Genomic DNA, 22,046 nt, shown 5'->3' on the forward strand with positions numbered 1-22,046 from the left:
TATTTACAAATCATTACGCAGTTCTGCATTAAGTCAAATGTTAAATCCTGATTTCATGTTAAACAGTTACAAAAAATATTGTATTCAAAAATACTGTTGAGTATGTCCAGTCATTATAGGCTTTTAAAGAATAGTAACACAAAAGAGATTAATTTAGTCTGTTTTTATAATAAAGTTTGTCTGTCCACTGCAGCAGGTGTCAGTAGCAGCGCCCCCTTCAGTCACAGATCACCCAGTCGGCGGCGGGCGTCAAGTGCAGAGGATGGGCGCATCACGTACAACTACAACGGCCTGAGGGGCAGCAGGAGGGGGGGCAGCTACCGGGGCATGATCTTTGACCAGTGGGACCAGGCCTTCAGCGACCCTGGAAAATCCAACTACAATGAGTGAGTGTTTGTCTTTCACAGAAGGCCTCAAAATGAGGCTAATTGTCTCCTTTTCCATCTCCACATTAGAATCATTACTGTATACAGTATAATGTAACTCAACTCATATTATTAGAGTTACTTTGCCTGGAATCTTCCAAAGCATGACATTAAACTTATCTATCTCAACAGAGACATGGTGTCACTACCAGACCAAGTTACAGGAAACATCCATATAGAGTTCAGTTACCTTGCAGTAAAATTTAATTTTTAATGTATTTTGGAGCAATAAATCCAACAGTATTTAAATTCTACATAGATAGTTTAATAATTAATATTGTGGAGTATTTCAGGCCAAACAATAACATCTAAATGTCAACAAGTGTTGATGACACCCTCCCACCAAAAAAAGTTACATAGTGCATCTTAAGTGTGTGGTCATCATCCTGCTTCTGAAGACCATTACTATCAATACCTGCACAAACATGCATCTAGTTTTGACTCTAGCTTGTATCATTTATTATTTGAGTACTGATTTTTTGACAATCCTAATGTGAACACAGATGAGCTGCACACCACTTGTGAGACTATTTATAACATCCAGTCTGATCACTATTGTGTATTCTATATCAGCGCAATATAATCCCCCATTGCCATTATGTCTGTGAAGAGGGTGACTTTTCTTTCCCTCTTGTCTCTCAAAGCAGCATCCCAAAGAGGAGCAGCTGGCAGAGTCCTCGAGCTCCGAGCAGGGAGACGGTCTACAGAAACGAATGTGAGTGGGCCCCTTGTTCCTCTGTGACTTTGGCGTCTTGCTGCAGATGTAATTACTGGAACACTAGTGACACATTTAACTGCTCCACTGCCTAATGGAGCTTACATATTTATCAAGGAAGTAACGCACCCAGCCAGCTTGTTTGAGTCAAATGAAATGGAATGAGCTTTTAGATGAACAGGAACGTGATTAAGGACTGAAGCTTGGAGCCGTTGGAAAAATGCCAAAATGACTGAGGTTGGCACGGCAATGTGTGCCGACCATGTGATAGTGGGCAGCATTTCATAATTTGGTCACATAATAAAGATGTTAGTGGGAGAAATAGGATATGATATGTTAATTTGACATGACTGATGGTAAATTAAGAAAGCCATCTGTGATACTGTAGTAATGTAGTTATCTTTGAAACGTGCAGTGCAGCTCTGTCACCAGTAGAAGGCACTGTCATCTATAATTTGGCTACAGACAGTAGGCTTAAAAGCAAGTATATGAAAAAGAATCTGAAAATCATATATGCAAATATGTATGTTATTGTCTAATATATAAGTACAGTAAAATTATAAATTAACTAGGAAAAGTGTAAAACAAGATATTTATCTAGCATAACTAAGCTGGGTCAGTCAACTGGATTAAAGATATGAATAGATTTCCTTTTAGTGCAGTCTTTCAACCAATCACTGCCTGTTTATTTTGGTAAAGTAATAATTCTACCATCTGTCTGTCTGTTGCACCACTTCTACTAAAAAAAAAAAAAAATCACTTCCATTCCGTGAAAACATAATAATTGATGGTAATTTGTGTGCATTTATTTTACTGTCTCCAGGGTTCACAGATCAGCCCTCGGAGCTCAGGGGTTTTCCAGTCCACACACACATCATAAAGGGTACCAGAGGGTTTGGCTTCAATATTGTGGGGGGCAGCCATGCAGGAGAGTTTCTTCAAGTCTACAGCGTAACGTCCAATGGCCCCTCTGCTCTCAAAACAGGTAAAAATTTAATGAGGTACTAAGGTCTACAAAACTGCTTCCTGAATTTAAATCAGGGCACCAGAGTTTGAAAATTTGAGGGATGGCACTAAGTAAGAGAGCATGTTTCTCTTTCAAAGCAGCAATCTGTGTTCTTATATTACTGTCACAAAATATGGTCCTATTCATTAAATACACAAAGAAAATGCAGAAATGTTAAACATATATGTTTGTGGCAAGGTCCTTTATCTAGCTAATTTCATGAAATCTGCTTTATCATGCCATGTCTGTAAGCTAGGTACATGTGACAGCTTAACAAATTGAGTTGGAGGGCAGGTGAGAATTAATGTATATCTGGCATTTATTCAATTAAAGGCCTTTTGCTTATTTATTGAAAAACATGCATTCTCACTGTGACCTGCTCGTCTCCGTGGAGATAGATAAATTTAATGGAATACTTTGGAATATTTCAGGCAAAGCATAACATCTGCATGGAGACAGGCAAGTGGCATACCCTCCACTAGAAAAGTTCCATAGTGCAACTTTAAAGGTACAACGTGTAACCTGTCTATCTGTATGTCATACCGTGGAATATCTCCACGATATGGCCGTAAACTTATGGATCTCAGTGGAGACTTGCAAGCCAAATTATAGGTTAAATATGTAGAGAGAAGACCTCACTCACAGTAAGAATGGAAGTTTTTTAAGAATTTTTGTAGTAATAATAACCCCTGTAGTTGGATAAATGCAGATTAGTTAAATACCATGCTGCGGACAATTTAAACAAAACAGTAATATCTCCATGGAGACAGTTTGCAGACCCCCTCCAGAAAAATTACACATTGCACCTAAATAGAATGTTCTGTTATGATAAAGACTCATGTTAATAGCATTTTGTTTTGCCATCTTCATTATCGTACTTAGATAAATTTTCCCTGCTCCTGCATCAAGTTTACAATCACAATCAATTCTTAATCCTCCGAGCTACTGCTAATCCAGCTATCAAAGTGCATATGGGAAAGTACATATGCAGAACACATACACACACACATGCGCGCGCACGCTGGGGCTGCAGATATTACTGTGATAAGCCAGGGCACCGGCTGATCCAGTTCATATCTGTTAATAGGCTGGTTTAGAAAGGATTAGTGCTGTGGATTTGTACACAAAACACACACAATTTCATTTGCAAACACATTTATCTGCACACTTAAGCAAAAGGATAAGGCTTTGAAAACTTGAGAATGCCACATTTCATAAATAACTAATTACAAAAAACAGACACAAGAAAAGATTACAATCATTGACAACTTTCTTTGTTGTTTTTATTTCATGTGTACATGTTTGTCAGTTCAGATCTAAATTTCTCATTAAGGGACAATAAAGTCTTTGAACTGGGAAAAATAATAATTATAATGCAACTTGCAATGTTATGCCAGCAGGCTATTTAACTGTGACAGTCATTTAGCTGGACACATTTGCAACCTGTGCAACAGTTGCTCTTACATACATTGGTTTAAAGGTCCAATATTATGCAAAATTTACTCTTGTGAGATTTAAGCCATGTTATAATATGTTACCTAATCAAAAACATACTTGGAGTTGTATTTTGTTTTATTCACATGTTTGAGTAACCTTTTATTACTTAATCTGTCTACATCTCAAAGTTCAAAAAGTTCTGTTCCACCTTGTGATGTCATGAAGTGATAGTTTTGAAGTTAACAACTACCTTTACTGACCTTTTTTTTTAGTTCAATAGAGATTGTGCAATTCCAGGGCTGAAATCATCCACAGTGGAGTACTTCCTGTATTACCAAATAACGTCAAAGGTGGAACAGTTGAAGAGAAGAACTCAGCCTAAATATACAGCGTTAGTGTGTTAAACATGTGTGAATGTAACAAAACATAACTCCATGTTTGTGATGAGGAAACAACATTATAACATAGACCAGAAAATAATGTAATATGGACTCCTTAATTGAAGTCGAGGAGTAAATGGGATAACACAAGATTAGTCACAATAATTATTATATTCAATGATCAGTATTTGTTAATTTGACTCAACAAGAAAAAAATCTTACACAGAATCTCCTTGTACAATAATATGTGAGCTGTAGGGAGTTACTTTTCTCAAGACTGCTGCCAAAACCTTACCTGTACTTTATTTCTTTCGCTTTTTAATTGACAAAAGGTCTGAACTTACCTGTATGTAAGTAATTTAATAAAGGGTTTGTCATGGGAACTATTTATGATGTTATGATGCTATGTTTTGGGAACTGATTAGAATTATTGCACCAGTGGATTCACATGATAATAAAAACAATAATATATGTATTTTTTTCTCTCTTTTGTGTTCCTGTATAGCTGACATCTTGGTGTACCTCAATGATGTGTGCGTTTTGGGCATGTCCCATAAGGAAGTGGTGGAAATGCTTAAGTCAGTACCAGTGGGTCACACAGTAGATGTTGAGATCAGAAGAGGATACCCCATGCTCTATAACCCAGACGGCTGCCCCAAACAACCCCCGCCCAGAATGATGGACAACGGGGACCCCATCGTACCCCCCACCACAGTCCAACCTCAGTCCTTAAACCACCTACCTCGTCCCCCCACCCCCCAGAACCAGCACTTTACCTTCAATGGAATCCATAGCGAAGCCAGTTATATGGAGCCTCTAGACACCAATGGAAATGCACCATATTACCGGCATTCATATAGGAGATCCAGTATGAGCAACGCAGTGCACTCTTCACCCCCGCGGCCCCCCCGATCTGTGCGGAGTTTAGCCCGACTGCAGTCCTTTGACCCCACCCTGGCCAGCCAGAGTGACAGTGAGGTGGTCTCTGCTATAGGATCACACAGGTAATGACACACAAGTGATGCAGTTCTGTGGTAGAAATTGCTGTTGAAATGGTTCCAGAAGTTTTGCCCTAGTTCAGTAGGTCAGTATCTCTGAAATTATTGGGCCTATACACATAAAACTGAAAGAACATAAAGTTTAACATCTTCACTGTCAGAATACATTAGATCAGAGTAATTAACAGTACTGACCAAGTAGTTATTGGGTTGGGATATATATATATATATATATAAACACACACACATATATATATATATTCCATATTTATATCCCATACATCCATCCCCATTGTTCCCAACATAAATACCAAATTTGATTAATTATATTAGTGACCACGTCAACTATCAAGTATATGTATATAACCAGTGTACATTTCGCCTAAATTAAACAGTTACTAAAAATGAATCCCTCTTAATAAGCTCATTATGGTTCATTATGAATTAAGTCTTTGCTCATGTATTATTCAGGCTAATTAAGGTCCAAAGTGTTACACATACATTAAAGTTATTAGATAATGGATGCCCAAGTAAAACCTATAAAATTATGCGTCAGTGGACATTTTTTCAACGCTTTTACTAGTTTTAGGTCGCTTAAGGCTATTTCCATATTTAAATTTCTATATTGCCTGCATAATACAATCATTACATGCAATAGCTATTCATTAACTTTGCAGCAATTGTATACTAAATCTCATTGTCTCTCTTTCCCATTAGGGCTTCAATGATTCGGAACCACAACAATAATTCCCTCTCAACTCCCCCTCCCCCTTTACGCTACGGGACATACAAATCATCAGAGAGTGACTTGTCCACTTGTACGCTGTCCCGCCTGCCTATGCCCCCGTCGCCACGTAGACCCTCATCTTCGCCCGGTGGTCCTAGGACATCCCACCTGCTCCGACCCAGCCCCTCCCACTCCAGGAGACCCCCAACACCAGACAGTCCCCACTACACCAATGTCAATGGGTACCACAGCATGCCCAGCCCCTCTGCTAGTCCCAGTAGTGTGTCATCTATCGGGGGAATGAGTTTGGGGAGTGACCATGACAATAGGAGCAGAGGGGAGCTTGTGCCAGTGGTCTTGGGACAGTCTGAAGGAGAGAGGGGGCTTGGTTTTAGCATGATGGCAGGGGGACTGGGAGGACGGCTAGCTATTGTGAAAAGAATCCTGGACAGGGTGCAGTGCAACTCCTTACAACCAGGGGACGCTATTGTCAAAATTAATGGTGCTGATGTGCAGAGCCTAAGTGTTGCACAGGTATGGCAAGAAGATGTTGCATTTTAACTATTCATAATTTATCTTTTTCTGTTAACAGGTTTTAATTTATTCTTCTTTTTCTTTTGTCTTTAGATACAAACAGTTCTTCAGGAACACACCAAACAGGGAGAGGTTATTCTACTGGTGTATCGTGGAGGTAAAATATTTCACAATTAATAATATGTGGGCTGAAGTTATAGCGGTTACAGTAACAGACTATAATTTACAATGCTGTTTCTGTGTGTAGGAAGTCACAAGTTTATTTTTATAATTTGGCTTGTAAACATGCCCCTTCAGCTTCATCTAAACAATTACACTAGTTTTGCTGGAGTTGTTCCAAAGTTTATGTGATTAAATTTCTGTCTCTATTATAATAATTTCTACTTGTACCTACACATTAATTTATGTCTTCAATTACATCTATAGCCACATATTTTTTTTTATAAAACTTTTATAAAACTACTTTTTCTAAATGTCATCTGGGATACTACTGTCTTCAATCTACAACCACAGTAAAATCTAGATGACATTTTCTGTAGAGCTTCAATGAAAGAATTATGGATTTATAATATTTTGTTCTTCATCACAGGTATCTACCACTCCCCTAGTTCCTCTCGGAGACTGCCCCCTTTGCTGCTGCGTCCCCCTCCTCCCCCTGTGGCCTCTGAAAATTCTGTGTTTCCCGACTGTCTGCCTTTGCCCCGGAGATGCAACAGTACCCCTCCGTCCCCCGCCCCCTCCCGCTCTTCTCTGATCCAGAGCACCAGTTTCCTGGAGTCCATACCCGTGACCCTGACCATGGAGCCCAAAGACTGGCAGAGCACAGGCCTGGAAGACGATGGTGCGACCCTGCCTGACCCTGCGCTTGAGCAGAGGCCAGGTGAAGCTGCACGGCCTTTCCGAGGGTTTGATGTTGAGCTGAGGAGAAAACCGGGAGAGGGCTTTGGGTTCGTCATCGCCTCTCAGGACATGGAAAATGGCAAAGGTGAGTTCTGCTCCTTAAAGGCATCTTTATGGCTCTGAATTTGAAGCCTGGGTTTTATGGCCAAACCATTTGGTTACCTGCCCACTGAAATGGCTTTATTTGGATGTCCTTGTGCCAAACTTCCCTTTAGGTAATTACATATTAAAGTGGTCACTATGGCCACTGGCCACCACTGAGTCATGAGTGCATCATCAGCTTTCTTTTGAAAATTGTTTTTCCAGAGGCTTAGTTTTATTAAAATATAAAGTTTGGTCCAGTGCAGTTTTAGCCTTTAGAAGTTTTTTTTAAAAAAGATCTTTCCACATCATTACAGCAGCACCCAGGGCAAAGTCACTAATGTTACAGCTTTATTACTGCTTAAAAACATGAGAGATTAATAACTAATTATTTGAACTAGCCACCACTTTACTACAATGGTGTGATAACCACCAGTGCATTAGACTGTAAAATACACTTTAATTAGACATGTATTAAAAAGCTCTTTTCCCCATTTCTACAATTTATCTTTATCCACGCACTTGACACTATATATTTTTATGTTTTCTATAAACCATAATGTCCATTGCTGTGAATCCTGCATGTATCTTATACACAGTGTATTAGGAGATTTCTGATTCATAGGTTATTCATCTTCTGTTAGATATTCTGCATATGAGATACAAAGGAATTTGACACATTTTACACTTTTCAGTCTTATTTTGATGTTGTTGCATATTTACAGAATCTTCATGGTAACCTTACCTGTCATATCTTTGTCTCTGCATTGACCTGACACAGTACGATGCTTGTTTATGTCCCGTGTGAGAGTGTGGCACGTCCTATTAAGCTTTAAGAGGTGTGCCAATAAGCAGCAGGTTAACCGCAGCACTCATATGATCTATTACCTCATGTTGGCAGCCCTGGTCCCACTATAATGCAGTTCAATTTTCTTTATGCTCTGTCTTAACATGTTTCACCGTGACGTTACACACCTGTCTCCACTGTACAAAGACATAGCTCTATCTAGTCCATCACCTTAATCACACCATTGTCTGTTCGCATTGTCCATATTAATAGCATTGCTTCCACATCACATATTGCTGCTCATTTGTTCTCTTATATTTTCATTCATCCTCTATTCTTGTCTATCCCTCCACTCCTCCAGCTCCTGCCCACTCTCTCCGCTGCTCTCACACCACTCTGCAGTAAAAGCATCCAGTCTGGTTTTTCAAAAGATTAAACTCTGCCCCCCTCCCTCCTCCTCTCCCTCCCTCCTCTTAGGCACTATCTCTCCTTCCTTTCGTCCACCGCTTTCCCCCCCAATGCCCGATGAGAAATGCTACAGTGAACATTTGCTGCGCATAGGAGCAACAGTGGGACAAGCCGCTGGGGGATAGTTAACCTGTCATTCAGTGTTGCATGTGAATACTAGCATCCCTCTGCCACCTGGATTTTTTATTTGTTTGTCTTTGAGAGCCAAACAAAAGCCATGCTGGAACGACTACAGTCTGCTTTGAAAACTGTGAAGGAATCCAAACGTAATTATAATTTTTGTATTGCTTATTTAATGCACTATTAGTTCATCAGTAGCTCTTTAAAGTTTGTTTCTGCTAGGGATAGTTTTACATGCAAGTGGTGAAACTTTGCTGCATAGATTAGCTAGTCAACCAAACTTTGCTGTATTGGCTTTGTTTACATGTCTGTTACATCTAAGCGCAACATTAGAAAGCTATATTTGCATTATATGAAATTTTCTCGAGTAAATAGATCATGTTCTAACCGGTGATTTTGTGCATAATTTCAGTAACAAACCATGCATCATAAACAGTCTGCCTGCAGGTTGATGTGTTGTCTGCAGCTCTTGGTGATTGTGCTTGGGGTTGCAGAAGAAAGGGGGATTTTTATGATGTTGGGGAGGGGTCTGCCTGCCTGTGACGGGTGCAGCACTGGTGGGATACACTGCAGTGACAATACCCTGGAAAGACTGTAGTCTTTAAACAGCACTCTATTTGGATGCATTTGTGTATTTAAATAGGATTGCACGTGCTGGGTACATCTGCATCTGTCCCTGGCTTCTGTGTGTGCAAGGTTTAACACGTGCTTATGACATATGTATTATGAGTGCTGTTGATCTGGTGCTATGCTAAGAGGACTATTTGAAAAGCTGCCCCATCCTGTCTCGGCTTTTTGGGTCATTCAGATTAGGACAAGGGGGAGAGGAGTGAAGGGCTAAGCCTATATGGAAAATATATCATTGTGATTGCATTACATGATTGCATTGCTTATTGTTTATGTCCAGTAGCATTAAACAACTGAAAATGTCCAAACTACAGGCAGGTTTAAGCAACAAGACTAAGGATGATGACATTTGGATAATTGATTGATTTGATTGATAATTGACAATAAACTTTTTGAACTTTGAAATTTGATAATCATGATTATTCAGGTCACAATATATTTATAAGAGCTAAAAAGAAATAACTGTGATTTCAGTTCAATTTGTTCTGAACATAATGAAAGGTTTTGGGGGAGAGGTTTACACTGTTCTTTGATCATAGTGTCAATACTCATGAATAATTGTTAAATCATAATGTTTCTTCTTAAAATAATCTATAACAGGAAAATTAGGGTGCATTCAGTGTTCACACTTGTCTTGGTTTGGTCCTGGGACCAGTCTGAGTCCTCAGTTGTTCCCATTCAAGTCCTTGTTTAGTTCTGGTATAGTCCAGGTTTAGTTTAGTATTGTGACTGTGTGATTTAAAAAAAAAAAATTCAGAGGACACTGCATCTTTCAAACATTTGCAGATTTTGCAATTGCAGCTATTTCAATTAAATTTTTGGTTGATTGTTCAGCCCTAATGGTGTGTTTTAGGCTGTGAATTATAGGTTGTATTAATTAGATAGTCACTGTGGTATGACTGACATAGAGGTCACTCCTGTTGACATATTTCTACCTCTTAATTACAGTCCTCATGATGGCAAGTGCACAGAGACGCTATTTCAGCATGTTTCTTCCCCTCCTGGATATCGACTGATATATAAGAGGCTGCATGGCACAGCTGACTGGTGGTTTTCAAAATGACTTGGGTTATATAAGGACGCAGGCAGGAGTCAAGATGAGCCAGCTGTCATCGAAACACAGAATAACCTAAAATTATAAAATTATTTTATCACAATACTTGTACAAATATGGAAATGTAAGATGATTAAGGTGTTCTATGATTTTTGGATCACAAATGTTCAGTATTACATGGTTGCCTCTGTTAATAGAAAAGAGTTGCTGTATTTCTGGGAAGTTACTGGATTAAACTTCACTGTTCATTACCACTGACCAGGGTTGGGTAAGCACTAACAGTTGATACTTTGCAGCTGATGTCAGCATAATTCCTGATGCTAACTGAAGGTACTGTTCAGTCAGAAGCGCTACTACACTTTAATCTGAGTCTAATTCATATTTGATGAATTATAAAAATAGTTCAAACTTTCAAAGTCATGTAAGTAAACTAAAATATATATTTTTTACCCATAAAGAACGCATACAAGAATGAGAACAAGTGCAGAGTCTGCCCTTCAGCAATTTAACACCCTGAGTTGTACTGGCTTGTATAATAACATACATAAATGTGTGATATATTTCTGAAGTAAATATAGACAATAAATGATAATACTGAAACTAATGCCAGTCACAAAAACCCAAGAGGAGCTTTAAACCACATTTTAATTTAATAAATTAAATTAAAATGTTATTATTAATGTTAGTATAATTTCCCATCTAATTACTTTGAGAAAGGTCTTCATACAAAAACATGGAAACCCTGTGAAATGTGCTTTTCTAGTAACTTAAATTATGAATGAGAGAGAATAAAAAGAACCCATGTAAGAATTTGTATTAAATTTTAAGCAGATAAAGGCAACTGACAGTGAACATTCATTTGGTGTTCCACATTTGCACAAAGTCACAAGATTAAACCTGTTTTCTACTCTGAAATAAATTGAAGAAAAGCTTTGGAAACACAGTTCTGCTGCTGAAAGGTAGAATGGCATCTTCTCATTATCAGCAGACATGGTAAGATTATATTTTCCCAGACTAAAAGAACAGTTGGTTCCACAAGCACAAAATAGTGATGTGTGTGCTTTTTTCAAATCAACACAGAGGATTTTGAAATAATCCACCATCATTAAAAATAGAACACATTTGGAATGGAAGAAGTCTATTAAATCATTCTCCTTAGTCTGATAGATTTAAGAACTAGCTCAATAAATGTTGGTTGATTCTTGATGTTTATTGCTAAAACAGTAACCCAAATAATTGGACTAAAATACATGTATTGTAACTGAACTGTAATTTTAAGTACCACTCTAGTGGCCATATCAGTTTGCCAAAGCCTGATCTTGTCAGATCTCAGAAGCTAAGCAGGGCTGGGCCTGGATAGTATTTGTGTGGGAGACCACTGGTAAAATCAGGTGCCACAGGGGGGCGCCACTGGCAAAAACCGTTGTTGTGTCCTTAGGCAAGACACTTCACCCACATGACCTATTACGAAAGTGATTTGTTGGTGGTGGTTGGAGGGACTAATGGCACAAATTGACAGCCTTGCTTCCATCAGTCTGCCCCAGGGCAGCTGTGGCCACAATAGTAGCTTGCCACCACTGAGTGTGGAGTGCAATGATTAATGAGTTAATCCTCTCCTAAAATCACTAAAAGCCCAAATTAGGCCTACATTTATTTATGGTTTATTTATTTATTTATATGTACAGTATGTAACTTTCCAGAGGTAGCATGTCATCTGCATGATTCAATGGAAATAAAAAATTAAAAACCTACTAAAAACTAGATAAATCAGTTTTACTCCATGCTGTAGAAGGCAAACGCCAAATTAACATTTGCCTCCTCTAGGCAGGTTTGTGGAGATGCAAGCCCACAGAGTAAGGATGCATGTTTTTGTAGGTTTGAAAAGATATACTTTTATTTTATATAAGTCAGTTTTTAGGTTAGTTGCATATTGTGGCTTTCAAATACATTAAAGGGATTTTTTTCAATGTATAAAACATAAAATCCCAATAAATAAATACAAGACACAGTTATGATGTAACCACAGAACTAAATATTTCTTTAAATGTAATTCTTGTCATGTAAAACAGAATAATGATAAAAATTTATTTCAAAATTCACATTCTGACAGATTAGGAAATGAATGGAAATATAGGTTGATGGGCCTCATTGACTGTTCACTGCTAATAAACAATTATAGTCAAGTATTGGTAATGTTACTTCACCTTACATGCATACACTACCTAAAAAAATATTTAAAAATTCACAGTAGTCTGACAGATTTGGGGAAAAAGGATTCTGGGGACTGACTTGTGCTCTAAGACAAATGAGCAGTGATAACAGTTTGTGGTGTGTCAGCGAATGGAGATGTAGGTTGATAGATGGGCGAGATGAGGTGGAGGAGGTTGTTTCAAGGAGACGCTGGAAGAAGAAAGATTTCTTGTCTAATTTATGGCATTCACTCTCTGCCAAAAACAATCCGAAGCTTAATTACAACATGTTTTAAGAAATCTGGCGTGTGCTGCTGTGAGGTAAATCAGTTGGACCTGTTGGCCTGTTGAGTTAAAAGCAGTTTTGCTAATGAGTAGTGCTTTTGAATGCAAATGTTACGTTTAAGGTGTATTTGAACAAGCACAGACTAAATTACACCGACAAATGAATGGTGTGTGTGGTGTGATGGATAATCATTGGCAGGTAGGGGTGTCAGTAATGTTATGATGAAAGAGTTGTGGTTCGGGGGAAATATCTGCGTTGGTGCATAGAAATAGATATTTGGTTGGTGGTGAAAGAGAAGAGACGGAGAGGCTGTGGTGGCATGTCGCTGAAACATCTGGTTGAAAGACGGGAAGGTCAACAATCATGGACACGTGACAGAGTTAGAATAATATAGGAAATGCAGACTTTGGTTGTGTCGAATTTCATGTTTCTTTTGATTGTTCAAATTGGAACTATTCATTTCCACTTTAATTTTCAGTTAGACAAGACATAAATCTCTTGAGATGATAAAAGACATCATCTTGATGAAAGATGACATTTTGACCTAAATACATACTCCTTATGCATTATTTTAGTTAAAAAACAAATGTTTAATATGGAATTATCATTATGCACTTTTTAGATTGGTGTCAATTTTGGGGCAAATTAAAAAAGAAAAAACTCTCCATGGGGATGACAGTTGGAGAGATCTTGTGAGATCTTGTCCCATCACTCTCTGTGAGAAGTTTTGCAGCCCTAATTCACTCTTCAGCTTCATTAGATATTTCCTTATTGTGTTTTTCAGCAGCCTCTCTTCTGCCCCATCGCTTTGTGACGGTGCGCCGGGGCAGTCCTGCAGCCAAAAGTGGGCAGATTCGTCCAGGAGACCGATTAGAGGCGGTGGAAGGGCGGTCCGTGGTCCATTTGCCCCACAGAGAGCTCTCTCAGATCCTGCGTAGGGCTGGGAACACTCTGCGCCTCACCATTGTACCAAGGCCCAGTACATGTGAGTAACACATCCACTCAATGAAGTTACATTAATTTACAAGTCAAAGAATAGTAGAAAGACATTGAATATCCACATTTCATTGCAAATAATACTTTGTGTACAAGTTACAATATACAGTTTAAAAGTGTACTAATTTGTCTCCATGGAAACATTATTATTTTGCCTGTCAAAAATACCTTGGAAAACATGCATTCTTATTGTGAGTGTGGTTACGCAGATCTGACCTGTAACTTGGCCTGTTTGTCTCCTTGGAGACTTATTTTATTTAATGACATACAGCAGAAGATTACAAGCAAAGTATCTTCATAGTGAGAAACAGGCAGAAAAAAATGCTGTGTTGGGTGAAGTACACTCTATTCTTGCTTACTTTAACAAAAAAAAATGTCAACACAAAAAATGTGCTTCGTTAAGTTGTATATATGTAATGTTGACCTAGTTACACAACAACTCTTCAAACTATGAAATGAAACTTCGTTTTTATGTTTTCAGACTCTTCCACTTACCCAGAATCCAATGAGTTTGATTCCAGTCACAGAGGCAGAAAAGGTCAAAGGTCAAGACCCAAGGTAACCCCATACTACATTGTATTTATTAATAGATCATCTTACATGAAAATACAGATGTTGAACACATTTAGTTAATTTGTCCTTTTTGAATGTATTTTCCTAGCGCGACTCGAGGTACTACAGTGTGGACTTGGACAGGGGCCCCTCAGGTTTCGGCTTCAGTCTCAGAGGGGGCAGTGAGTACAACATGGGCCTGTATGTACTGGCTCTGATGGAGGGTGGTCCCGCCTCACGCAGCCAGAAGATGCAGGTTGGCCTTCAAATACAACACATTATCACAATGACAGTCTTTCTGTTTCATATTTTACAGATAGATAGTTACTTTATTGATCACAAAGACAATTTATAATACACACTTCAGATGTAGCACTATACAAACCTTATTATTGATATTTTGCAGTGACATCACACTGGGGCTTTTCTACATGTACATACATGGAGACACAATGCACATATGCAAACACTGCCAAAAAAGTTTAAGAGTCTGAAAACTCAAGAAAAAATACAAAATGTATTTAAACAATATATTTTCAGGAGTCGGTGATCAATACAATACAATACAATACAAGCATTCATGGTCCTGTTTAGGTGTTTGATTTTCAACAAAAAGGTGAAAGGTAGAGGTGTGCTCGGGACAGAATTTTCAGTCCCGCTTCCGCATTGTGCAGTCCCGCTCCCACAAAGAATTGTAATTTTCAGTCCCGCTCCTGCCTATATCTGTGATATTTTGTCCCGTTCCTGCCCGCAAGTCCCACAGGATGGGAACCTTTGCTTTCTTAAGCTCTATCAAACACAGAGAAGCGAAACGAATTGGGCTACGTATGGGAGGAGGCGCGGTCCGGCGGCATCTGGCTAAATCCTGTTTTAGTCGTGCTTTAGTTCTGGTTTTAGACCTTTTTTTAGACCTGGTTTAGTTCTGCTTTAGTGGTGCAGCCCACACGGCGTACAGGAGGAGGGACTCTCTGTGCGGCGTACAGGACAAGGGGGACTCTCTGCACAGCGTACAGGACGGGGGGACTGTCTGCGCAGCGTACGGGATGGAGGGTGCTGTTTGTATGGCATACGGGGCGGGGGTGCACTGTCTGCGTGCGTACGGGACGGGGGGGACTCTCCATGCAACGTACAGAAGGCGGGACGGTCTGTTGCTTAAAATGTTTTTATTAATGCCAAATAAAATATCCAGCATAAATGATGCATGATATGCTTACATTCAGACTAAAAACATGGCAAAGCAAGTTTATTTTGTGTAGCACAATTTTTACATGAAATAATTCAAAGTGCTTTACATATAAAGAAAGACATTAAAATCACATTACAAATAAAGCAGCTAAACATAACTAATTAATAACATAATTAATTATAAATCTATTTAAGGAAATATCTTGGTCTATCTTTGTTTCTACTTTCATGCAATAAAAATGTTGGTTTTACAACTTAATATTCTATGAGTCTATGACAATACTACTATCACTACAGTGATTCCACTTTAATAGCAATAGTATTAAATTTTTGGAGTGCCTTTCTTTTGTTCTTTCAGGTGAGTGATCAGTTGGTGGAGATCAATGGAGACAGCACAGTTGGGATGACCCACAGTCAGGCCGTGGAGCAGATCCGAAGAGGGGGACACCGAATCCACCTGGTCCTGAAGAGAGGGAACGGCTACGTGCCTGACTATGGTATACAACACAACTAACTTTTTACAGTGCTTGTTTTCCTCTGGGTGACCTTTCTTTGAACTTGTCACTAGAGGTGGGTGATATATGGAAAATGGATAATTTTGCAATTGTTGTTTTGGGCATATGCAAATTAAGTCACATTTATTGTATATCATTTGTAAACTTTTGTAAAGGTTCCTAGATATTAATTATTGATTTAAATATTATATATACATATATATATATATGTGTGTGTATATATATATATATATATATATATATATATATATATATATATATATATATATATATATATATATATATATATATATATATATATATATATATATATGTGTGTGTGTGTGTGTGTGTGTGTATATATATGTATATGTATATGAATATATGAAACTATTAAAAAGACTGAAAAAGGGCAGATTAAATGGAACTAAACTACAGAAACTTGCTGTGTAATTTTCCAAACAAGGGTATGCAACTTAGTTTACAGTCATAATTTCACTTCAAGCTAGATTTTTAAAAGGGACACCTTAGCACATTTCTGACGCATTGCTTAAATATCGTTGAGATAATTATTTAAAAATGTGTTTCAATATTATCCACCCCTGCTTGTTACTAATACTGGGACTGATGCTTTTGCTTTGTGCTTTTCCCGCCTTCTGCCCCAATTTAATTTCATGGTTCATTTCTTCTTATGGTTTCTTACCTTCTTTATGCTTTCTGTTTCCTGTCCTTTCCCTTTCTTCCTTCTCTCTCAGTGGAGCTCTCTAGCTTGTCTCTTTGTATGACCAACTCCAAGCTGGGCGAGCCTTGCTTCTATGTCATTGGACGGACAGAGAATACGCGGTTGGTAATGGTTCCTGTTAGTTCTCCCATTTTCTCTCTCTGCATTCCTCTGCCCTGCCTCCATCGCTTTCCTCATTCATAAATAACATAAACAATAATAAGTGATAATTAAATCTTTTTGCTGTTCACTTTACAGTTGACAAACAAATCCAAGTGTTACTGTAAAAATAGTTAAGAAATATTAACGTAGTTTCCAGTATACAGAACACCCTTTAAATATATTTAAAGGTGCATTATATAATGTTTTTTGTGCCACCAGTGCTTGCTTGTCTCTATGAAGATGTTATATCTGCTTTATCTGGAAATAGTCCACAATATTAAACATCTTTATCTTGCATTTATTCAGCTATGGGTGTTTTTTATCGCTCATAAATAGCTTGAAAAACATAAATTCATATTGTGAGCCTCTATACCATAGAACATTCCAGGCAAAGCAATACTATCTCCATGGACACAAGCAGGTGTGTGACACTCCACCAGAAAAGTTACATAGTGCACCTTTAAAAAAAATGTTGTAAAATGCTCATGCAATCAGTCGTCCATGAGTGTTCTATAGCAACAGAAGCAGTTGCATAAACAGTACTATTTACAGAACATGATAACAGAAAGTGAATGTATCTTATAAACATATCTAGTTATTGTTTTTATATACTTTGCTAATTATTTGAAGTATATGAGAACAACCTTTACATTTACATTATGGGCTCCCACACTACACTTTTAATTTAATCAGGCTGTGAGGTGTTAGTCAATGTTGTGTAAGCATTGTATATTGAATAATAAAGCCATACTCACAGTCTAATATACATAACATCTATCTATCTCTCTGTTACAAAAGGTTTTCGAAAATTATACCAAGTACCACCTAAGAATTTATCTAAACTTTTGAGTACAACCAGATCTAAATCAGGTCAATAGCAGGACTGTTCCAGGTTTAAACAATGACTAAATACGATATAAAACAGGATTAACCACTGCTACTGTAGTTCTAAACAATAACTACCACAATAAAGGACAATGTTGCATAGTAAATTGAATAGTTTGAATTGTAGAAGATCCTGTGTACCACCAAAAGAAGCCTGCATACCACCGCAGCCCTCCGTAAATATTTGAGAATGATTTATACAATATAGTACATTTTTTGTTAGTACACTTGATGCACAGACCATGTTTAATCGACCAAGAATTTCTTTAGTTGACTATAGCTGTAGAAAGATCAAAATGACAGCCAGAATAAATAAGGCAAAATCTAAAATAGGCTAATCACTATCAGAGTAAATGATCATAAAATCCATAAACCAGGACCAACCAACCAAACACCAATTTACATGATTTAAGTGTAAATACAAAATGTATTGGATTTAAAAAGACTAGAACTGCAGAGGAGTACCACCAGATGAGCCAGATGAGCAAACACCTTTGATATACTGTACAGTTTGTAAAAAAAAAATCCTAAAACAGAAGAGGCTGTTACACAAGCTGTTATAAAACCTTCCATTTCACAGCTTTCATTACATAATACCCAGCTCTTATACTGTACCTGTGTTAAGACTACACTGTGCTCTGCTTGTGTGCACAGGCCGTGAGCGCAGGACCCGCTCCCTCTCGCCCCTGCGTCACCCCAAGGAGCAGGGTTTGGCTGCAGTAGGCTCGAGGAGGAGGAGGGCACATAGCTCCAAACCCCAACGAAGAATCAAGTCTTCACATGAACGGGACAAAAGTCAAAGAGGACGCAGCAGACGAAGAAGGGAGGCAGACTCAGGTTTACAAAGTCCAGTCTCCGTGGCGACCGAACGGGAAAAAGATAGGAGGAGCAGGAGGAAGAAACGTGAATCACAAAGCTTACCCCGAGATGCCCTTAGGAGTCGCCGTGGCAGTGATTCAGACAGAAGTAGAACAAGAGCAAAAAGGAGAGGCCGGAGCAAAACCAGGAAGAAGCGAACCCATAGTGAGGAGAGGTTAAGGGTTGAAGAGAGGCAGACTGAAGAACAGGTGGAGGAAGATGGTGAGGAGGTATTGAGAGAAGAGGTTAATGACATTTTTGAAAGAGAGGTAGCAGAAGAGATTGCACAGGAAGAGGAGGTTGAGGTAGAAGAAGAGTATATAGGAGGAGAGGAGGTTGAGGAAGATGTGGTTTTGCCTATTCCCAGTCCCACCTCAAAGTTACCCTGGCCAAAACAGGAGTCATGGAGTGAAAATGAAGGAAAAGAGACTGACAGTGTTTCTGTTGAAGAGTTCAGAGATTTAAGTGGGCAGTATAGACCATTAATGGGAATGAATAGGGAGCTAAGAAGGATACCAAGGCCAGAAAGTGCATGTGAGTCAGTATGGTCAAACTATGAAGATCAGGAGACTGGATTCCAACAGGGTCAGGTGGATAAAGAGGAGGACAGAGATAGAGAAGAGAGCGAAGAGTTTTTAAAAATGCCTTTACCTGCTGTGGAGGAGGATCAAGTGTCACAGACAGAGCTCTTTTACTTTCTCACCTCTGCTAGCCACCAGGGGGATAATGAGTCAGATTCAGGAGGGAGCCAGTCAGATGCAGCCAGTATTTCAGGTCTCTCGCAGGTCACCACAGCAGCAGCTGGACACAGGAGGGTGAACAGGACTGTGTTGAGACCAGGACCCTGGTTACAGCCCAGTGAGCAGAGAGTAGCACAGGTGATAAAGGAGGGTAGGCGGCAGAGCTTTCATCCAGGAGAGACTTAACATTTTGAACTTATTATTCAAGTAATTAAAGGTGCACTGCTTAGCTTTTGGTGGATGGTGAGCTAGGGAAACAGCTGTGTCTGGAATGTGACACAGTAGGGAATTAAACATATCTGTCTAGCATTTATTTAATTACAGGTATATTTATTGCTCAAAAATACCTTGAAAAAAACATTCATTCTTACTGTGAGTGGGCTTGCAGATCTGGAACTTGGGCCACTGGTGGTACTTTCTTGCCTCCATGGTAATGGATAAGTTTGATGCCATAATGTGGAGCATTCCTGGCAAAGCAATAACATTTCCCATCTCATGGAGACAAGCAGGTGGCGTACCCTTTCCCATAAAAGCTTTGCAGTGCACTTTTAAATTCTCTTTTGAAAAATATGGCTAGTCATTCTGCCCTTGAATCTGAAGCAAAGCCACTCAGCTAGAATGGCTTTTAAAACACAAATTACATACATTACTGACAAATTAAAACCAGTTTATACTACCTCTAACAGGTTCATTTTGACATTATGTTAATTATCGTTTAAAATAATTACAATTTCTATAATTTCATATTTGAGCAACCCTTGCTGTGATTTTTTTTTTAATGTAAGGATACTCTACAATGGAAGTAAAAGGATAACATCTCCCCCTGGGCCGAAGATACTATTGTAGAGAAGGATTTTGGTACATTACTGAAATAGTAGGAGGAAGGATGATAAGAGAGATGGTACATTTATATGGATAGCTTGATAGATGGAAAAATGGAAAGGTAGCAGAATTTGATTGACTGACAGATAAGTAATATTTCTGGAAGCACAGGAACGAGGTTGGAAATTCCATCTTCCTGGTTGAAATCACGCTTCAATTGACAGAGAAGAAGAGGGACTGTCGTTTGGTCACCGTTTGGAAGAGGGATGTTTTTTATTGTTGTCTCCTGTTTTCTAAGTGATATCTGTGCCTTCTATAGCTGACTATTAGCAGATCTTTATAATATTATTAGAGAGTGACACTGTAGTCTTGTTCTAACACATTGCTCATTTAATTATACCCTCACAGATGTTTCAAGGATAAGTTTTTTTTAAAGGTGCACCATAACTTTTCCTGAGAAGGATCCGCCATCTCCTTGTCTCGATGGAGATGTTATTGTTTTGCCTATAAATGGTCAACAGTATGGAGTTAAACTTATCTATCTCCATGGAAACAAGCACCATCAGCCAGGTCAAGTTACAGGTCATATATATATATACATATATGCAGAGGTGAGCTTACTCAGAGTAAGAATGCATAATTTTTTTTTTTTGCTATAAAATATCTCTAATCACTTGAATATAAGCTTGACAGGTTTAATGCCATACTGTAGAACATCTGGATAGTGACAAACAGGTAACAGACCCCTACCAGAAAAGTTATGTAGTGCACCTTTAAGACAACTTGGTTTTAGCCAACTTCTTACCATAACTCTATCACTGACAACCCCCCCACTGAACAGACACTGCGCTGATGTATACCTCACCCAAAACTGAGCAATAATAATGCAATTTATGAGACTATCAGCCATCCACTGGTTTGAGCGTAACACGTTTGTCTCTATGTGTTGTACATGTAGACACTTGCCTTGACTTGTAACGTTGTTCTGTGTGTCTGAATATCTCCATATAAAATCTAATAATGCAAATCCCTTATTAAGCAGGTGTATATACAGAGAGAACTGAAATATTGTACATATTTTGAAAGCCCTTAATTACAAATATATATGCACTATATCTATACAGAATAAAATAAGTACTCATATAAATTATTTAATATTGTGTCATGATGAACCATAAATGGATCTATAGCTTTTGTGAAAGTTAAACAACTACTGTTTCTGGCCTATTTGTAAAATGAGAGATTTATATAATGCTACTGGTTGTGGATAGGATGTTTTATGGCGTTCACTTCAGTAAGAGATGCCAAAAATATGCATCTGGTTTGCATATTTGTAATTATCCTAATGTGTTTCAGAACAAAACAGATTCTTAGGAATGCTGTGCCCATCGCTGTTGCCTTGGTAACACAAACCATTTTATCTTGATTTCTTACTGTGAATACCCTTACTCCGAGATATGGTAAATGAAAGGTGGGCGGGCTTTTTTAAAAATAATTTCACTAATGCCAAAACTGGGCCTTTCTGGAAAATATCCAAAATCTAGCTTCATCTAAAATACAAACACTAGCTTATAAATTATGCTTTCCCATTGTTGAATTCTGTTAGGTAGTAGACACAGACTTAATAATACTGTGAGATGTTATTTTTCTATGATATTTTCTATCTTTTGAAATACTCAGGTTTTTTCGATTTAGAGAGAAGCCATTAGCAAAACAAGCTACTATCCTGTTCTCATCTTAAAAGTGTGTTTAAGACATTTTTTGGCATCATAAGGTGACTGTTACACCTCATATTTGGTTAGCCTATATTTTAAAGCCATAGTTTCTACAGCTTCCATATAAATGATTGCAGCTGCCCAAACTGTTAACATGGCAGCTCCACTGACCACACAGCCCT

The 22,046-nt window shown here is 38.4% G+C and overlaps 1 protein-coding gene across 3 annotated transcripts in view; it reads left to right on the forward strand.

Moving 5' to 3' along the window:
• Window positions 1-21,540, forward strand: part of LOC110164476 (membrane-associated guanylate kinase, WW and PDZ domain-containing protein 1) — a 55,311-nt gene extending 33,771 nt beyond the window's left edge. The window contains exons 6-17 of one of the 3 annotated variants that reach the window (XM_055166150.1): window positions 194-386; window positions 1,070-1,140; window positions 1,964-2,125; window positions 4,469-4,967; window positions 5,679-6,222; window positions 6,316-6,379; window positions 6,812-7,207; window positions 13,519-13,719; window positions 14,212-14,288; window positions 14,392-14,538; window positions 15,826-15,964; window positions 18,384-21,540. In XM_055166150.1, coding sequence (XP_055022125.1) covers window positions 194-386; window positions 1,070-1,140; window positions 1,964-2,125; window positions 4,469-4,967; window positions 5,679-6,222; window positions 6,316-6,379; window positions 6,812-7,207; window positions 13,519-13,719; window positions 14,212-14,288; window positions 14,392-14,538; window positions 15,826-15,964; window positions 18,384-19,513 — 3,623 coding nt within the window. In that variant the 3' untranslated portion in view covers window positions 19,514-21,540. The remainder of the gene's footprint in view (window positions 1-193; window positions 387-1,069; window positions 1,141-1,963; window positions 2,126-4,468; window positions 4,968-5,678; window positions 6,223-6,315; window positions 6,380-6,811; window positions 7,208-13,518; window positions 13,720-14,211; window positions 14,289-14,391; window positions 14,539-15,825; window positions 15,965-18,383) is intronic. The other 2 variants (XM_055166151.1, XM_055166152.1) reach the window with 2 other exon arrangements.
• The last annotated feature ends 506 nt before the right edge of the window (window positions 21,541-22,046 follow it).

This window comes from Boleophthalmus pectinirostris, unplaced genomic scaffold (genome assembly GCF_026225935.1).
Source record: "Boleophthalmus pectinirostris isolate CB_2022bp ecotype Guang Dong unplaced genomic scaffold, ASM2622593v1 HiC_scaffold_8, whole genome shotgun sequence".
Taxonomy (NCBI): Eukaryota; Metazoa; Chordata; class Actinopteri; order Gobiiformes; family Gobiidae; genus Boleophthalmus; species Boleophthalmus pectinirostris.